The following is a 17,975-nucleotide window of genomic DNA, read 5'->3' on the forward strand; positions in this document are numbered from 1 at the left end:
GATTAATATATTGTTTTTAAGAAAGGAAGAACTGGTTTTATGATTTATAACTTAACATTTTCAAAAAGCAACAGTAGTTAAAAATAGAAGTCAGTTGTATTGCCGTTGTCCTGAAAATTTCACATCTGTGACCCTGGATTTTGTATGGCCCTACATACAAACCAAATGATCTCAGTAGAATTCAGTTCAGGTATACTACTCTGCAGAATCGATGCATTTGTGAGTACTAATCATGATCTCAGAAGAATAATTTACAATCAGCAATAAGTAAACAAATAAAAATCTTTGACCAGTGGAGTGGTTGCTGTGTAATATCTGCTCCTCCTTCCTGTGAACTGGAAAATGTAATTCCACAAGGGAAAAACAGGTATATACAGAGTTAGCAGAAAAGGAAACATTAAAGTGACACTCCTGTGTCTTTTCTTGAAGAAAGATTATTTCCTTTTCTTGTTGGGTTTGGGTTTTTTTCTTCAGTTACAACCTGAAGTGTGTGCAGTAACAAAAGAGAATAACAAATATCTGTCGATGTTTTTACTCACAGGCTTTTGAAGACATATATATTGAACAGCGTAAAACTATCAAGACCATGCTGGAATATGCTGACAAGGTCTTCACTTACATCTTCATTCTGGAAATGCTGCTGAAGTGGGTGGCCTATGGCTATCAAACATACTTTACTAATGCCTGGTGCTGGCTGGACTTCCTGATAGTTGATGTATGTTGTATATTTCCTAGGTGTTTTATATTTTTTTTATCTCATTTTTTTAGTTACTTGCTCTGCAACCGTAGTATCTATGTATACCAACTAGTTTACTTTTTAACTTAAAAAGTAAGGTAAATGGAAAAAATTCCGTATTTCTGTCTTTCACTTTATACTTAACAACACTGCCTTCCTATACCACAGAGTTAAGAAAGACTGGGAGTTCTCCTGCTAATAGAAGAACTTCACATGGTAACCCCACAAGTAGTTAGAGGGTTTATCCCAACACTGTTGTTGAAAGAGGTCATGCTGTCCTCCATTCTGCCCTTGGCTGCTCATTCCCACCTTTGGACCCAACTTCCCTCCTAAGGGAAGGTCTAAGTCACATCCAGCATTTAGATAGGTGTCTGGTCCAGTGGACATCAGACGCACATCTGAATTAAAATTCCTCTGCCAAGAAAACAAAAATCATGTCCACAGATTTTAGTATATGGCTGAACTGAGGTTTTACAAGGAATGCAAGATACATCTGTAGTGTTCGTGGTGTGGCTTAGTATTGAAGTCCAAAAAATATTATGAACTTGCAGTCTTCACAGCCGTGTTTGAAATCAGGCTCAGTAATCTTTCCTGTGAGGGTTATCCCATAGTTATAACTGTACTTGCTTTGCTGTGACATGAGGGAGACTATTTCTTGATGCATTGCCGAAATTATTCAGAATTGAAGAATTAATGTCCTAAGTATACCCCCCTGAGAAAACCTGCAATGTGCAAAAACGCATACTGTGTCTGCAGTCTGTGATAAAGTTCTGTGTGTGAAACTGAAATACGATGTTTTACATAGTCACCATATTTTTAAGATAGACATTTCTGGTAAAACTTATAGGAAAAAAAGATATTGAACAAGCTCGATTTTAAAATTAAGATGCATTTTGACCTGGTTTCAATGACTTAGCAAAAGACACCGAATAGGTAAAAAGTGAGCTCCATAAGCAGTTACTGACCCAAAGAATTGCTGAAAATCCAACAGTTTCTCAATAGGTTCCTAGCATATGAGGGCTAATCAAAACAGTTCATTTTCTCAAGCTTTGTTTTGTGAAAGGTGTCTACAACCTTTTTGATTGGTGTACATCATGGATTAAATATATCTCAGAATCACCTTTACATCTACAGCTACAGATAACCATGATCAAACACAGTACTCACACAAAGAGAGTACCTTCTCTTTGGAAAACTCTTTTGTTCTTTAATGTCTAAATTCTTCTCAAAGTGGGTACCTAAGCGGCATCTATAACAAAAAAGCTTAAAGAAGCATGCAAGCAGAAGCACCTGTTCCTTTTCTAAACTCATTTTCACAAATATTTGACCTGATTTAATTCATAATATCCCAAACATCTATCTTGTGAATGTAAAAATTTGACGACTACTTTGTGTGAAGGTGTAGCACATATTCAAGTGTCTGAATAAGCTCATGATTAAATCCTGCATTTGCACACATGGGTATGTCCTTTAATTTTGCATCTGGAAAGGCTGGAAGTTTTCAGTATTATGATGCATGTGCTGGAGAAAGAAATTCAGATTTCAGAAGAACCTAGTTTTGTGGGTTGCTAGAGCTTAGGATTGACAAACCCAGAAAAGCTATTAATTTCTAAAAGCTGAAGATTTCACATAAAATGCTTGGGTTTAAGTACATTTCCTAAAGAGCACTGTCCTGGCGTTCCTTTTACCTGTTGCATTATTCTTTATAATGAAAGAGTACATGTGACCGTTATGCTATTTTTGGACCAATAAATAGTTAAGGAATTAGAACATCATATAATGAAAGAGCATTTAGAGGAAATGGTAAACAAACAGAAGTATCATTTTGGACGGGAGCCATGGCAAATGTAGAGAATATTGTACTTCTCAGTGAGGGAACGTAGGCACATAGAATATATAACGGCCTGTGTTCTGCCACCTATGGAACCGTTCTTATAAGGTCTTTAAGAAACAGCATAATCCAGGTTAATGGCAGCCTATAGAGCACATAAATACAGCAGTCAGGCAAAAAGATTAGTCAGTGTAAGTGAATACAGAAAAATTAATACTTTCCACGCATTTCCAGAACAGCAATGCTGCTCTGTGACCCATCTGTTAATTCAAAACAGGCTTCAGTGATTTCCCTTTTAGTTGTGGGCAATCAAGTGGAGACATTATCAACTATAATTACTGATCCCAACAGCACTGTAAAACAAAGAAAGCCAGCAATACCTAAACTGATAAAAAGAGGAGATTAATTTAATTTGATTTTTGTGGTTTTAAATGCCTTCAAATTACTAGCAAAATAGGAAATCTGGAAGTATTACTGTTTCCAGGTAATAATTGTTACCTCATGATATTTTTCTTTATTTACCTATCCTACTCTTCTTTCATATTATTTCTCTTTTATTTATTAATTTATTTATTAATTTATTTATTTATTTTATTTATTTAAAAGAAATAACCCTGAAGAAAGTGGTCCAAAATTAGATGCTTCTAAAGAAGTTTATATCTCACATCTATGGTATGTAAAGTAGTATGTACAATATAATAATTTTTACTTTCCTGTTTTCATATAGGTCTCTTTGGTTAGCTTAACAGCAAATGCATTGGGTTACTCTGAACTTGGTGCCATTAAGTCCCTTAGGACACTAAGAGCTTTGAGACCTCTAAGAGCTTTGTCACGTTTTGAAGGCATGAGGGTAAGACAACATGAAAGAATCTGAAACTATGCATGCATAGAAAGAATACATGCATGCAGAACAAGGAATGACAAGTCCATGCAGAAAGGCTGCACTATCTTTTTATCTATTGCATTTCTTTTACTAACAGATAAGCAAAAAGCTTCATCAATTCACCTCAATCCATATGCAGTATCACATAGAAGTTACATTCATCAAGGTTACTTTACTTTCTAGCCAATCTCAGGAGTTTTCCATGTAAGGCTTTGAAATTACCATGAGCTCTCTTAACAGAGTCCTAATAATGAATAAAATGTAACAATATTTTATTAATTTTTTATTGATAAACATATCATAATGTTTTTACAGGAATCTAATTTAGCATTAGTTAATAAAGATATTTTCTGTTACCAGTTGAAAGCCTTCATTTTTCTTTATATTTGATAAACTACCTTTGGTCTAACCCCACCGAATTTTACTAGATGGTATTAGAGATATATTCATACCTGCTAGTGGTTTAAATCTATTTCTGAGTTTGGCTGACTTTAAAAACTAAACCAAGTTATTTGATTTCTCTACGAAATTATTCTTTTTGTAAAATGAATGCTTTTCTTATTTCAACAAATCTCTGTTCAATATTCAATACAATGTATATAAGGTTATGTCTTACTTATTCTGAGTAACTTAGATACCCTGCTTACTATTCATCTCACTCAAGAAAGCATTTTAACTTATTTTTTCATTTGTTTATACCTTCTGTTCCTTAAAGCCACTGAATACAAACTAACTCTATATGCATGTCATTCAAATATGTTTTAAGAGAATGCTTTTTGCTACTTTATGGAAACATAAGAGGAAACAATGTGCTAATGAATTTCAAGTCAATTATGAACAAGTGGACTAGCCTGGAATATACTATCTGGACAACCTTTAGATAAAAATCTAAGCTTAATCAAGTCAAATTGAAGCTTAGAATTCTGTTCCTTAAGTTGTATTCAGCAGGCTACATATCTCTCTACTTGAGAATGCATCAGAAAAAAACTACTGCTAACCAACGTCTACTAGGCTAATAAAATACGGTTTCATATAGCAAATCGACTTTTAACCATTTTCTCATTATTTGAAATTAATGAATTGATATTTAGCAGGGTAAGAGCTGGTCAAATACTACAGAATGTACAAATTTCCATTTAAGTTTGGAATGACTATTTGATTTAGCCATTTTCTCTTTCTCCTTCTTTGTACTTACTGTTCATGAACATTCAGATAATTGTGGTTTTGTGCAGAGAAATGTCCGGAAACTGCTGTCAGCTTTACCTTTTTAATAATGTTTTGGTCAGCTGCAGGAGGACTGGGAGACCAGTATAGATGTTACACAGAGACAAGAAATGCAGCTCTTTATATGATGTTGGAAAAAAGAGATCACTTATAGAAAAATAATGTCAAAATTTATTGACAAACGTTTTATTCCATTTTTCTGTATCCTTACATGATTGCCATTGTAAATTTTCCACCTAAAAGATTTAGGATATTCATGCTCAAAGAAAAGTACCTGTTATTTTAAATCTATTTACTGCTTTGCCTTATTTCCCACTGAATAACTATGAAACTATGCCAGAAGCCCAATCACATGATAGAATTTCAGATACAAAGCATGAATATTTCATGAGCAACTTACTGTGTAGGAATCACAGACAAGCCTGGAAAAGCAAAAAAGGTTTCAGCTCTGTCCTCCAATATTAATGATAATCAGTGAAGTACCTGATTCCAGTCACTTATAAAATTTGACTGGTCACCTGGATAGGCCTTATCTTTACTATTAGTTACACGCACTTCTGAAAATGTTTTTTTCCAAAGCACTTGGCAAATATTCACAACAGCTCATTGACAGATAGTAGCATTACTTTATGAATGACTCACGAACAGTAAAAAGATTCAAAATAAATAATTGACCAGCTCATGATAAGACTATAGTTAAACCAGTCTTCTCAGAAACTGAGTTCGTTTCATAAAAATCCATAAAACCAGACTCTTTCTACCAACAGAAAGTAAAAGTAAATCAGCCTTCTTTGCTTTCTTGTATTGCCTATACCTACACTGAGCTGTGACAAAAGAAGCTGAGTTTTATTCAGCACGTACTTGTAATTTTAGTGTTTACCCCTGTGTTCAAAACTGTGCAATTTTTGCCTTGAAAATATAAGAGATCATATGTGTTCCACAAAGTCCCTGTATGTAAAAAGCTCTGCATTATTTTGTAAAAAAATCTGCTAAGTTCTCGGCTACTTTAAATCAATCTTTTTCTTAAATAAGTTTACCGTTCTGGTGAATTGGAAGAATACAGCATTTTACATAGTCAGCAAACACTAATAACTATTCTGTTATCCCTAAATATGAAACATACTTTACTTTTTAAATTACATTCTTATAAATCTACATTTATACCCTGTAGGTACAACTTAATTTTGTAATTGTGCTGTTTCATAAATGGGATACAAATGAGTATAATATCTATGAATCAATCACACCAAAATAGGGTACAAGTGGTCCATAGCCTGTGTTTGCCTTGAGCACAGAAGTGAATTTTGCCATATTAAAGGCGTTTAAAATATCTGCTAGTATACTGTATTCTGAGAAATTGTAATACTGTCTACAGAGATACTCAAAACTGACTCCACCCAGATGCTGGAAGGCAAAGTAAAGAATTGCTTTAATTTAAATTTCTGTCTTAGGGTTTATATTCTCATCTCAGTTAATGTATGTACTGAACAGAAGTATCTGCAAACTGAGATTTGAATATACCCATTGCTTTTTGTTTAGCTTTTTAGTACCTGCAATATAATGCTTTTGCGCTAGTTCTGAATTGGTATGCTATCTGTAAATGTAGAATACTGAGTATACATTGCTTTGCTGAGTTAGAGAATTAAGTGACAATAAAGCATGCATTTGTGTCTAATTTCACAAAATAAAGCATGTCATGCCGTGCTTGATTTATTAGAGAAATAGTAGAAGGCAGCAAACAATCTGAAATCCACTTGCACTTTCAGTTTTGCATGCCTTATGCATATTTCTGGCTGATGGCTTTAAACATTTACTGTATTTCAAATTTCCAGTCCAATTTTGTAACTCGTAAAACTAAATTAGAATATTTGATCTCTTAAATATCCTGTAAAATTCAATGGCTATTCCTTAGATTCCCTTACCAGGAAAGCGATAATGAGGCATTTTCAGGAATACTCTAAACTTCATTGCTAGGAAAGAAAAATTTCTCATATGATTGAATTATAAAACATAGTATCAAGTGTCTGTCATTACAGATTCACAACTAACTACAGGCTATATATTTCTATTCAATATAGGATAACCTTTCTTCAGCTTGGATGGGGTGGACCACTGGTTCCTCCCCTTACCTGTATTATGGGTATAGTATTTCCCCCGTTTCTATCCTTAATGATTGCGGTGTGACTAATCACTACATTGTGTATTTAGGGTTAGAAGGAGAAATAATCTCATTTGAGAATCCCAGTAGCAGAAAAAGTAGATTATATTTATGCACCCTACACCCCCTTCTTAATTGCTTTGAAATAATATATCTTTGGAAATAATTCTTTGAAATTGCTGATGTTACAGAAATAACATGACAAACTTTGAGAAAAAACAATATTGTTATTTAGAGATACCAGAGTTCTTTCTGCAGAAGAAAGGTGCTGCAGATATGTTTAGATGCTTTTTTAACTGAGATAAAAACCCACTTTCTTTAAAAATTTGAATCTGGTCTTTACATTGTTTTGGAAAGATATGTGCCCTACTCTGTTACACAATTTATAGCTACATACATTCAAATATATCCCGTAGAAAGTTTTGAACATTATTTGTAATACATTAAGTACACACGAAAACACTATAATCTGAATAGTCACGACTATAGATATTTATATAACTGCAGTTTAATTTTTTGCGCAATTTTCAAACCCCTACATGTTACATTAAGACATCATATAACTTATAATCCTTTCTTGGAATCTGAGTTCAGTCTTCTTTGGCCTGTGTTGGAAACTAGTTTTTCGTAATTTTTTATAAAATGCCAATAACAGTATAATTTTTGTAGTATCTTCTTGGAGTTAGACATGTCCTGCAGGACATCTCAGTGATTTAAAAAATTTGCATTTACTATCAGATCCTTAGAAAAATCCAGTTCTTAGACTGCAACCCTTGCAAGCACCAGCTGTAGGAGGGTATCATTAGTGTAGGGGTTTTATAGCTTCATTGTCAATGATGTATCAACATAAAAAGCATTCACTGTAAATTTAGCATCTTATCTCACAGTTAAGAATTACATATTCACTCTCAAGGAAGTGTATTCACTATCTTCTGCAAGTTTCGCTTAAATATAGAGGAATATATTTTGTTGATCAAAAGGTTATGCAGTTTGAAGGATTTTTTGGGGACTGTGATCTTATTCATTACCTTTGAATTTTAAAGAAAGTCTATTAGCAGTGTTGTGTCTCCTGAAAGACAATTTAAACATTTGCAAACTTTGATGTAAGAAGACTCTCTGTATAGATGTTCATAAATCATACAGGAAATACCTTAGTATTTTGAGACTTTTTCTTAGACTGTAGCTCTACAATTGGAAAGCAACTTTTGAAGGAGTTTCTTGTATAATTGAAACTGATATAACTTTTGTCAGAATTTGTTTGTTGTGTCTTGAAGAAAATCCTTTTAGGATCAAAATTTAATGAAATATGAATGAGATACATATATAATACAGTTTATATTTTCATTAAAAATGTTAAACAACCCATAAACGTCAATAACATTTCATTTATGCAACAGGAAGAGCAAAAAGTTGGGTTTTTTTTCCCTGCATCCGGTGAAATTTGAAGATCTTGTTCCCACACCAAATAATTACTCTGTTTTCATGCTTGTATGTATTTGCAATATTTACCAGGTCTTCTCAAACCAATGCAGCCATGTGATTTATTGCTTGGCAGATGATTATTGTATTTCATCATACAGTATGTTAAATTATGTCTTTTCTTCAATGTTGTCTTCAAAAGTGTTTTGTTGTATATTTGATTTCTGGTGAGAAACAGAATCAAAGCTGCTCTGGGAACTCCAGTATTTTGTTAAAACCAACAGTGTAGCTTGCTTTTAATAGACTGTTATGTGAATAAGAAATGCTTCTGTTGCTACTTCAACCAAGTTAAATTTTCTTATAAAAGCTAGGACAGAAACTGCAGAATCATTGTGGTTAGAAGGATCCTCTAGCCTAACCTCCCTGCTGGCAGTTCTAGCATTCCAAGATATAAACTCACCACCCAATTGCGTGAAATTTTTCCAGGACAAAGTGCCATAAAAATAGTTTATGCAGTAAGTGTTTGAGGAAGTATTTTGCTTTCTTTGAAGATACAATTCACTATCAGAAGCATTCTTTAGTCAGCTGCAGTTGTACAACAATGAGGAGAAGTAGAAAAGACTGCAGTTGGCTTGTTAAGGGACTGATTTATTTTCCTCTGAGATCTTATATCTCTTGCTTCAACTTTATTTGTTCATTACTGTTAAGATCAAGATTTGGTTGTACCTTCTTGTCAGGTCTCTCTGATTCTTTCCATCTGCCTGTCTTTTTTTTTTTTTTTCTTTTTTTGCATACCCTCAGTTAAATTCCAAATTTTTCTTTACAATTGGCACTTTAAGTGGTAGTTTTCTAATAGTCTTCACCCTGTATTCCAAATACAGTCTTCATTTTACTCAAAAATTGAAAATCTTGTCATAAATACTCAAATTTTTTCAGTTCTTTCACATTTGAGGTACTTCTCATGCCAGTTCTAACACTCTGACAAAATTCACTCATTTATTTCATTAAATAATCTTCTGTGCTTTTCTCTTGATTTATAGTAATATACTAGTCTCACTATCATAATTTACTTTCACATACTTTCTACTTGCTACTTTGCAGTGATCCTGAATTAAGGATAAGCATTAGTTTGCTAGAATAAGATTTCAGTTTCATTTTTTCTTTTCTTCTAACTTTTCTAAACATTATTCTAAATGTCATTTAATTCTGAACTTACATAATTATAGGTCATGTAGTTAAGAATAAATTATATGTACATACATGGCATCAAGGCAAACTGTGTAGCAAAGGTGGCAATATTCTAGTTCTTTTACTATGCAATTCTTAAAGGCAAAATCTGTAAAATGCCTTTAATTTTGGTTGGAGGAGAGAGAAAAAAAAAAAAGCCAGACTCTTCTCAGGTGTCCACAGTGATAACAAGAGACAACAGACACAAGCTGGGTTAGGGGAAATGTCTATTTGATATAGGGGATTTTGGGGAGGTTTGTGGTTTTTCTTTTTGAGTTTTTGTTGTTGTTGTTTGTTGGTTGGGTTTTGGTTGTTTTTTTGTGGGGGGGATGTGCAGAGGTATTTGATTTTGATTCTAGGAGGCATTGTATGGGTTGGTTGGGGTTTGTTTTTTACAATGAGGTAAATACTGGAACAGTGGAACATAATTAGCGAATTACAGATGACACATTCATACAGCCATGGTGCAGCACCCTGATTTCTCTTTGTGGGACAGAGTTATAAGAATTTCTCACAAGAAGTCCATTAAGATAAAATGGAGAGGAATAATTAATTGCAAATGAGAAGGTTTGAATAACCTGGATGAATCTACATTTTTAGATTCACCATAGTTCCTCCCTAGAATCATTATTTGGATCATGTCAAGTAGGTTGCGCTTTCTCTCACAGAAATATTTTAATTCTCATCCTCTGTTGCCTCTCAAACCAGTTCATCGCTGATCATCAAACACATGCAGGATGCTTCTTCCCAGTGTACCCACTCCAAGCTACCCAATGAGAAAATATGTAGTTTTGAGGTGTCTTGTTAAAATATGTATTGGCAAGTAAAAGAATTATCATAATCTCTATCTCTATCTCTCTTTCTTTGTTCCCTCTCTTTCTCCCTCCCCCATTCTGTCCTCATCTGCTATTGTCAGATATGTTTTACTACTTGATTTAAACATTGGAAAATTTTGATAAATTTTCTTTATTATCTTTGAATAAATGTTCCCATCTACATTACTGCTGTGGGAATGCACATATACTTTATCCCTTCATCACAAAGAACTGTAATCCTTATACATCCGTATGTGGCATCCCTCTTCCATCAAGCTGTATGGATACACTCAGATGAGACAAGGTTATCTTGTGTGGGAATATTTTTCCTGTACTGCATCATCAGTTATTTTTCTTCATGGGCATCTCCAAGCCTCACACTAAGCAACTGTGGCAAAGATCCCTAAGCCTCCGCTGACGATCAGTCTTAATCCTCTGCACTGGGCGGTGTTTGGATGCTGTCTGCTGGCCCACGCGTCAGGTACCTCATTGCCTTTGTGAGAGGAACATTTCGAACAGACATAGCTTCTCCTGATTTAAGCCCCATAGCCATTTCCTCCCATCCCACTGACTTTCTGCTGCATTATGACTTACAAAAGTGATTCCTCTAACTTCAGAGAAATGCAGTACTCATCATCTGTTTTGTAGTAGGAGGGAGAACAAGAAGCTGTTATTACAGATTTTTTGTTCTATTTGGTCAGAACAAAGGGACTGCCCCAACCTCTTGTGTCACCCTGAGCCCCCTACCACCTTACAAACACCAGGTCACATGCAGGAAGGGACAGCAGGGGTGCAAGCACTGCTTTCGCATGACACTGCGGAAAATGGTCCTGTAAACACACAGTGCCTACTACACCACTGCTACAAGATGTTTACATTGCATGTATACTATACCTTGAAAAAATCAGTAATTACTGATAAATTATTTCTCCTTTTTTTATTTTTAATTTCTTTTTTATTATTATTTTAAGAAAACCAGCTGTTCCCAAGTGTTATGTTTACTGAATAAGAAAATAGTGCTTTGAATTCCAGGCTTTGGGGAATTTTAAAACAGTAGAAATTCAGATGAGATCTCTGTTTTGCCATTCAAGTGCCGGTCCCTTCAACTTTATAACTTGTTATAAATTGTTTAGGATGAAAAGGGTTTACACAAGGTTTGATTTTTGGATGGTAAATGTTAGGTTAAAAAAGGGGAATAAAACGTTTTCTTATGCATGGATATATATAGTTAAGTATAAATCATCATATTTGGAGTAAAATATCAGAAGAAATCTTGACTTGATTTTAACAGGTATAATTCACTGTTTCACAAGGTCAAACCCATCTCCTACCCAGTCAAAAACCTCTGTCTATGAGAAATAATTAGGCCTATTTTGTTAGAGATTGTTTACACTTTATTTAGGGATAGCACATTGGTGATCGTGATCTCAGTGCTGTCTGTCACAAGGTGCTCTCACAACGAAAATGAACACAAATAGTTACTGTCAACTGGGCATTTCCAACTTAATTATTTTAAGGATTCCACAATTTTAATCTAAATTATTGAAACGTTTAAGCTCACCTTCACCCTTGTTAATCTTTGCACATACATGGATAGTAACACATTTCATCACTGAACTGGTGGATGATCTTATCATTGATGAAAATTGTATTTGCTAGGATTTTTTTCTGTTGATTTTGTTTGTTGATTAAGACTTTATCACCACTGATTACCCTACAGGTCCATGCATTTCCTCTTTTTACCTGACAAACCAAATGAGAAAATTGAAGGAATTGCACGTTTCTTAAGGTACTTCTCTTCTAGAAATCTAGTGCTGTGTCTTACATCACACTGCATATCTCCAAGGTTCCAGATTATCTTAATGTATACAGTTTTAGTAGCAAAATGCCAGAAACTGCAATCTCATAAACTCGAAGCCACCTATGACCCCCAAAGTGTGAAAAGCTTACTAAGAGATACTCTGTGAGAATTTCCCTATTCTTCATAGATACACTTATGAGTTTCATCCCTGGGAACTGAGGAGCCATTCAAGCATTTTTTTGGGAAGGTACTTGAAAGAATACTTGTAAACTTTTTGCTCTAGACTATCTAGTTTTGCCTTTCTAATTACTTTTCAAAAGGGTTTGTAATAGGGCAATTTATATTTTGGATTTGGGTTTGATGTGCAATAGCAAAATCCAGGGGCTTGGGGGTGGGAGGGTGGGTTTGGTTTCTTTTTTTTTTTTTTTTCTTTTGAACTTCTTTGATGTAGAAGTCTTCCTTCCTATCACATGGACATAAAGTACTGGGTGCATATCTCTCTTAAATTTGGTTTTCATAACAAATTTTTTGATTGCCTGTCACCTTATGAGCATCTGTCTACATTTTCATAAGCACCAGTCTTTGGAAAACATTGTTATTTGCATATAGAGAAGTTCCTATTATATGTTTCTGACTTGCCTGATAGGAACATGTGCTCATGCTTCATGATAGGTAAACTAGAAAATGTATAATATACATATGACAGAGCATCCAGTGATAGTGGAAAAGCTCAGTTAAAAGTACATCAAGGAAAGATATACATTGAATTCAAACTGCTGGACAGCTGATCTCACTCTGATAGTGCTTGGCCCATGGAGGGCCAGTGGTATGCTTATGCTGCCATAATACAAGTAAATCAGTTGATGCACCGGTTCTCTTAGAGCTGTTGAATCATGACTGCAAAGAGCAAGGGATGATAATTGTCAAGAAAGAGGTCTGTTTCAATGATTCTTTGTCCTGGACTATCAGATAGTGCTAATCTTTGTGAGTCGGGTATGGCCTTTCTTCATGGTCTCTCTCAAGTATTCTTTTGATCACCTGACTGGGAAAGTTACTGTATTCCTTATGTCTTTGCCTCCCTTGCCTCAACTATTCCACAGTTTAAGAGAGAATACACTTGTCTGTTACCTGATACCCACAACCTGGTCAAGTCATGTTGTTTTCAGCATCTTCGAGCCCTCCTTGTGTGATGTCCTCAAAGTCCTTCACTATGAGAACATGCTAAATTCAGATCATGTATGTCACCTGAGCCTCCATTCCTGTCCACTCACAGCATATCTACCTGCTCATTCCAACAATCTTACCTCTGTGGTGGACCAAGAATCTAAACCAATGGCTACTTGCTCATTTCTTCATTTTTCAGTACAAATATTCTCTCTGGCAGCTTTGTGTACATCTGAACTTTGGCCAGTTGAGCAGGGGAGATTCATGATCTCATGGCAGAGGTTTTACCTTATACTTGTTCAAGACAAGCTAATACTCATAGCTTACTCTCAAATCCTGCCCAGTGCAGTGTCATTTGAGTCAGGAATGAATTTTCCGATTTTGCTTTAATGAGGCTTATGCTGTGTATGCTATTGTCAAACTCTCTCTGCATGCTGCTGTCTTTGACCAATTGGCTCTTCAATCTTTGTGCTGCTAAGAGAGAGATGAAGGCTTTTCCTAACAACCACCATATAGGGTCTATGACTGTGTGACAATACAGGTAGTCACTTCAAGAGAAAGAAACTTTATTTTTTTGGACATATGTACTCAAGACCACAATTTGTTCCTCTTCTCTGGAGGTCCTGAAAGCTCTCTCAGGCTTTCCCAGTCATCAAGGAATTAAGTACTGGAGGAACATGTCTTATGCTTGTTAGGGCCATATAGTATGCATAGAAGATGTGGTTTTATTTGATCCATAAAGTTCCTGGTGAAAAAAAATTATCTGGCTTTTTGTGCTTGTTATGTGAATCTCACATGAGAATGTACATGCAGAAAAAAAAAAAAAGTGATAACCATTAAATAACCTCTATAGCCTTTGATGGACTCTTTCAAACTCTGATATGAGATCTGACACATCAAATCTTTGGGAAACTTTTCCTGTTTAAGCCTATTGGCTTAAAGGAATTTGGCAACTTCCAAGGTGGAGGCATTTTAAGTTGGAAAAATGTTCCAGACATAATCCTGTCATCTTCCTTTCCATTGCAAAGATGATCACTTCCTCCTCATTTGCACCAGGGACAGAGTTTGAAACTTCTTCACAGAATCTGCAAAAGTTATGGAAAAAACCTAGTAAGTACTACTGAAGATTGTTCCTGGTTCAGGAGGCCCTGATATATCCATTAGTCAGGTCCAGTGTAGGAATTCCTGGAAAGACTGTCCGTGACTGCTGAGGTGCCAGGATCCATTGAAGCTATTTTGCTGTGGGAATTATAATACCTATATATCTCAGTGTGTGTTTCAGATATGTATGAATCTGGTAAAGCTTACTTGTAGTCTACTTATATGGCAGGGATATAATGGTATTTTTCACAGTCCTTATTCTATACATAAGCACAGCTCTCATAGTAAATCTGATATTTTTTTTCCTGTTCCATTTTGCTGTCTTCTTTGGATAGCTGTCAAAAAGAAAAAAAAGATACAAACATCAACAACAGAAAACAACTGGACTACTAATTTGTATTGACATAATGTCATATCAGCCAGAAGATAAGACAGACAATTAGCATTGCAGTAATTCTTTTTTTCTTATGTATATATCTGATGTTGGAAGAGAAATGTTATGAAAATGTAAACATGAAAAAATTGTGTGTGTATATATATATATATATATATATATATGAAATACTGCTTTCTTCTAGGGGAGACATGGTATGCCACAGTGATTATTTTTTTTCCTGGATGAATATCAGCTGAGATGTAAAATAGTCTAGAGCCCATTTGTCTTCGTAGGTGTCAGGTGTTGCTTCTCACTTGCACTTACTGCTGTTCCACCTACCTGAAGCTATAGGAAGGTGAACAAGCAGAATCAACTTGGGCTTTTGCAGCTTGCTCACCGGAGTCAGCCTGACCAACATCATCTCAGCCTTGAGGAAATGCATAGGTAATTTAAAAAACCAACCAAACAAACAACTGAAACCATCTTTTTCTAACTTACTAGCATTATATTCTGTATCAAGGAATAACAGAAAATAGGCACAAAAGAACAGCCCCTTTGAAAATAAAAAATGCATTTAGAATCATGTACAGCTGATCTAGATTTGAAGAATGCACAAAAATAAGAGCTGTAGTTGCTTGACATTCTTGTAACCCACTACAGACTCTTTTCAACAGGACAAGATTTACAATTTTTATTGGCTAAATTTTTAACTCATTAAGAAATGCTAATTGATCTCTTTTCTGCATTCAGTTCACTTTTCAATTGGTTCTCACTTCTTTCTGTCCATTTGCTGTAACTTATGTTTGTAGGTGTCACGTGTAAGTATGGGTGCTATCTTGGATATATATTATGTAAGCTAATGTCCTGGTTATCCTTATATACCTCAGCAATTCCCAAAGCAAATACCAAAAGAAAAAAAAAAAAAAACCAAACAAAAAAAACCCAACCCAGAAAAACCACTGATAAAGCAATTGCCTGCAACTGTATATGTTGAAGAGACTTTACAGTCAGCCGAGCAGCTGACCAGCATGTAAAAATGCAGTTTTAGATTACAAATATGATAGGGCAAAGGCTCAGCACTGGTGGGGGAAAAAAAATCAAACAAAACCAAAACGCAAACAGAAAGCAACTTCTAAAAGTTTTAATTTTCTTTTCTTCTTTTCTTAAAAAACCTTCCAGGGGGACTGGATAGCTCAAGGGGTTGGTAATAGGATACAGAGCCTTTCATCTCTAGGTCACCAGTTCGCATCCAGGCCAGGTCAGTAGTGACCAAAAATTGTTACCATTTGATGGGTTTTCAGTGACCTATATGAAATAAGTTGTTGGAACCGTTGTTAGAACAGTTGCTGGAAGCTGTTCACTTCTTATTCAAGAAGATGTGGCTGATCTTTTGGCAGTCTCAGTAGCAAGGCTACAATACCTGTTTCTTCTAAAGATGAGAGACACACTTGCCGGCATTTTGTAGAAATCTTTCTTTCTACAACCATTACCAATTCATAACTGTTGTAACAATTACCGTAGCTGTTAGCATTCTGCTGCTCATTCTGGATCTGTGCTGTGGTCCAATGGATTTCAGGGTTGTTAAAAAGGTAACTGCTACAGGCACTCAATTCATACAAAACCATTCTTTGTGTGAGCACAGGTAACCTTAATTTATTCAAGTTGCAGGACTAAATCCCTGTCTTTTGTTCTTGACATCTTTATTTTCAGTTTTTTCACCAAGATTAACCAAAGGAGTTCAGCTAGTGTAACACATCCAGAACATTTTTATGGGTGATAAAAAAGAAAAGGCAAGCATTAGCTGGCCTAGAATTTCAAAGCAGCAGTAGGACAGTGTCATAGATCAGGTCAGACTTGGAATAAATTCCAGAATAATTTCATTCCTAATTTTTAGGTTGTTCTCAGTTCCATCAGGCTAAGTAGCAACAGATTTCTTCTCCCCATGAACAGTAAAAATAATTTCCCTCACTCCTTTGAAAATTGTTTCTTATGTTCAGACTATTACTGGGACCTTGTTAGCCTTTTTAAATGCTTTTTAAAGTGCCTGCCTTATGCATACATCACCTAGGTACTTCACATTTTGTATAACAGAAATCTCAAGAAGCAAGCATGCTTCCTTTAAAGTTACCACCAAAAATAGAAGCTGCCAAGAAAAGCTAAATTTTAAAAAAAATCATGGTTTTATAATAGATAAGGAGAATTCTCCGTTAAAGAAAGGTCCAATTTCTATGGTCTGGTAATGGAGGAGGCCCTTAAAACAAGAAGAAAATATGCCCTGAAAATAACATTTCTACCTAAGATCTCCAAACAGGTTCTATTTCCTGGGCATGACATTTGCAAGGAGGAGGGTGCCAAGTGATGAGTAACACAACCACAATACTCTGCTTCCAAAGACCTTCAAGAGCCTGTGAAACACAGGTAGTAAGACTGAGCAGCTCTCAAGTTACACTGGTTGTGGAGAGACCCCCTTTATGCTGCAGAAAGCAGGGCACAAAGATGGACTAAGCTTACTACACCCCAAGTATCCATGCCAGTCTTTTCCTGTCTTACTCCAGGAATTGGCTTACTGAGAATCAGAGCCCTACTATATATTTTATTTTACCTTCCTACAAGGTCCCAAAAGTTTTACAGAGAAAAGAAGTAAAATTTAAAATAAAATATAACCTGTAAATGAGATCTGGTGTTGGATGTTTAAGGAGAAATGATTGCTCAGCTATTAGCCAAACAAATATCACAGAAGTTTTGATAGCTCTGACAGACACATGTGATTAATTACAATATATATTAGAAAAATACACTTTTTATCTACGTAAGTAATTATTGACATCTTGCCTGCAAAGGGCTGAGAAGGCAACTGGCCAGAAGTAATTTCAAATGCAAAATCAAATCCCCTAAATATGTCCTTGATATATGTCCTTCTTTAGATAAATGAAGGGTATTACTGACTTAAACTCAATACATGAAACAATAAGACTGGAGCTTGAAATAAATTATGTTGATTCAAGCAGACACATATTGCAAAACTGTCTTGCTTTTCTATACAAAGAAATTAATCTTTGTTATAATCTTGCATGGAACAATAAGGCAATAAAGATATGTATTTAATTCCTGCATAATCCTTTTAATGTAGAGCTTAGTTTCTAGATTCATGGCGTTTGTGTTTTCAGCTTAAATTTCAAAGCTACGTTGATCAAATCTACTGGTTGCCATTTTTCTTTAAACATTTTTAAGCTATAATTT

General features: G+C 35.1%; 1 protein-coding gene across 1 annotated transcript in view; it reads left to right on the top strand.

Moving 5' to 3' along the window:
- LOC101919476 (sodium channel protein type 1 subunit alpha) overlaps nt 1-17,975 on the top strand; it is a 103,461-nt gene that overhangs the window by 71,290 nt on the left and 14,196 nt on the right. Inside the window, exons 21-22 of the mRNA XM_055811625.1 lie at nt 542-715; nt 3,295-3,417. Of these exons, the coding sequence (XP_055667600.1) occupies nt 542-715; nt 3,295-3,417 (297 nt within the window). The remainder of the gene's footprint in view (nt 1-541; nt 716-3,294; nt 3,418-17,975) is intronic.

The sequence above is a fragment of the Falco peregrinus genome, chromosome 8 (assembly GCF_023634155.1).
Source record: "Falco peregrinus isolate bFalPer1 chromosome 8, bFalPer1.pri, whole genome shotgun sequence".
NCBI lineage: Eukaryota > Metazoa > Chordata > Aves > Falconiformes > Falconidae > Falco > Falco peregrinus.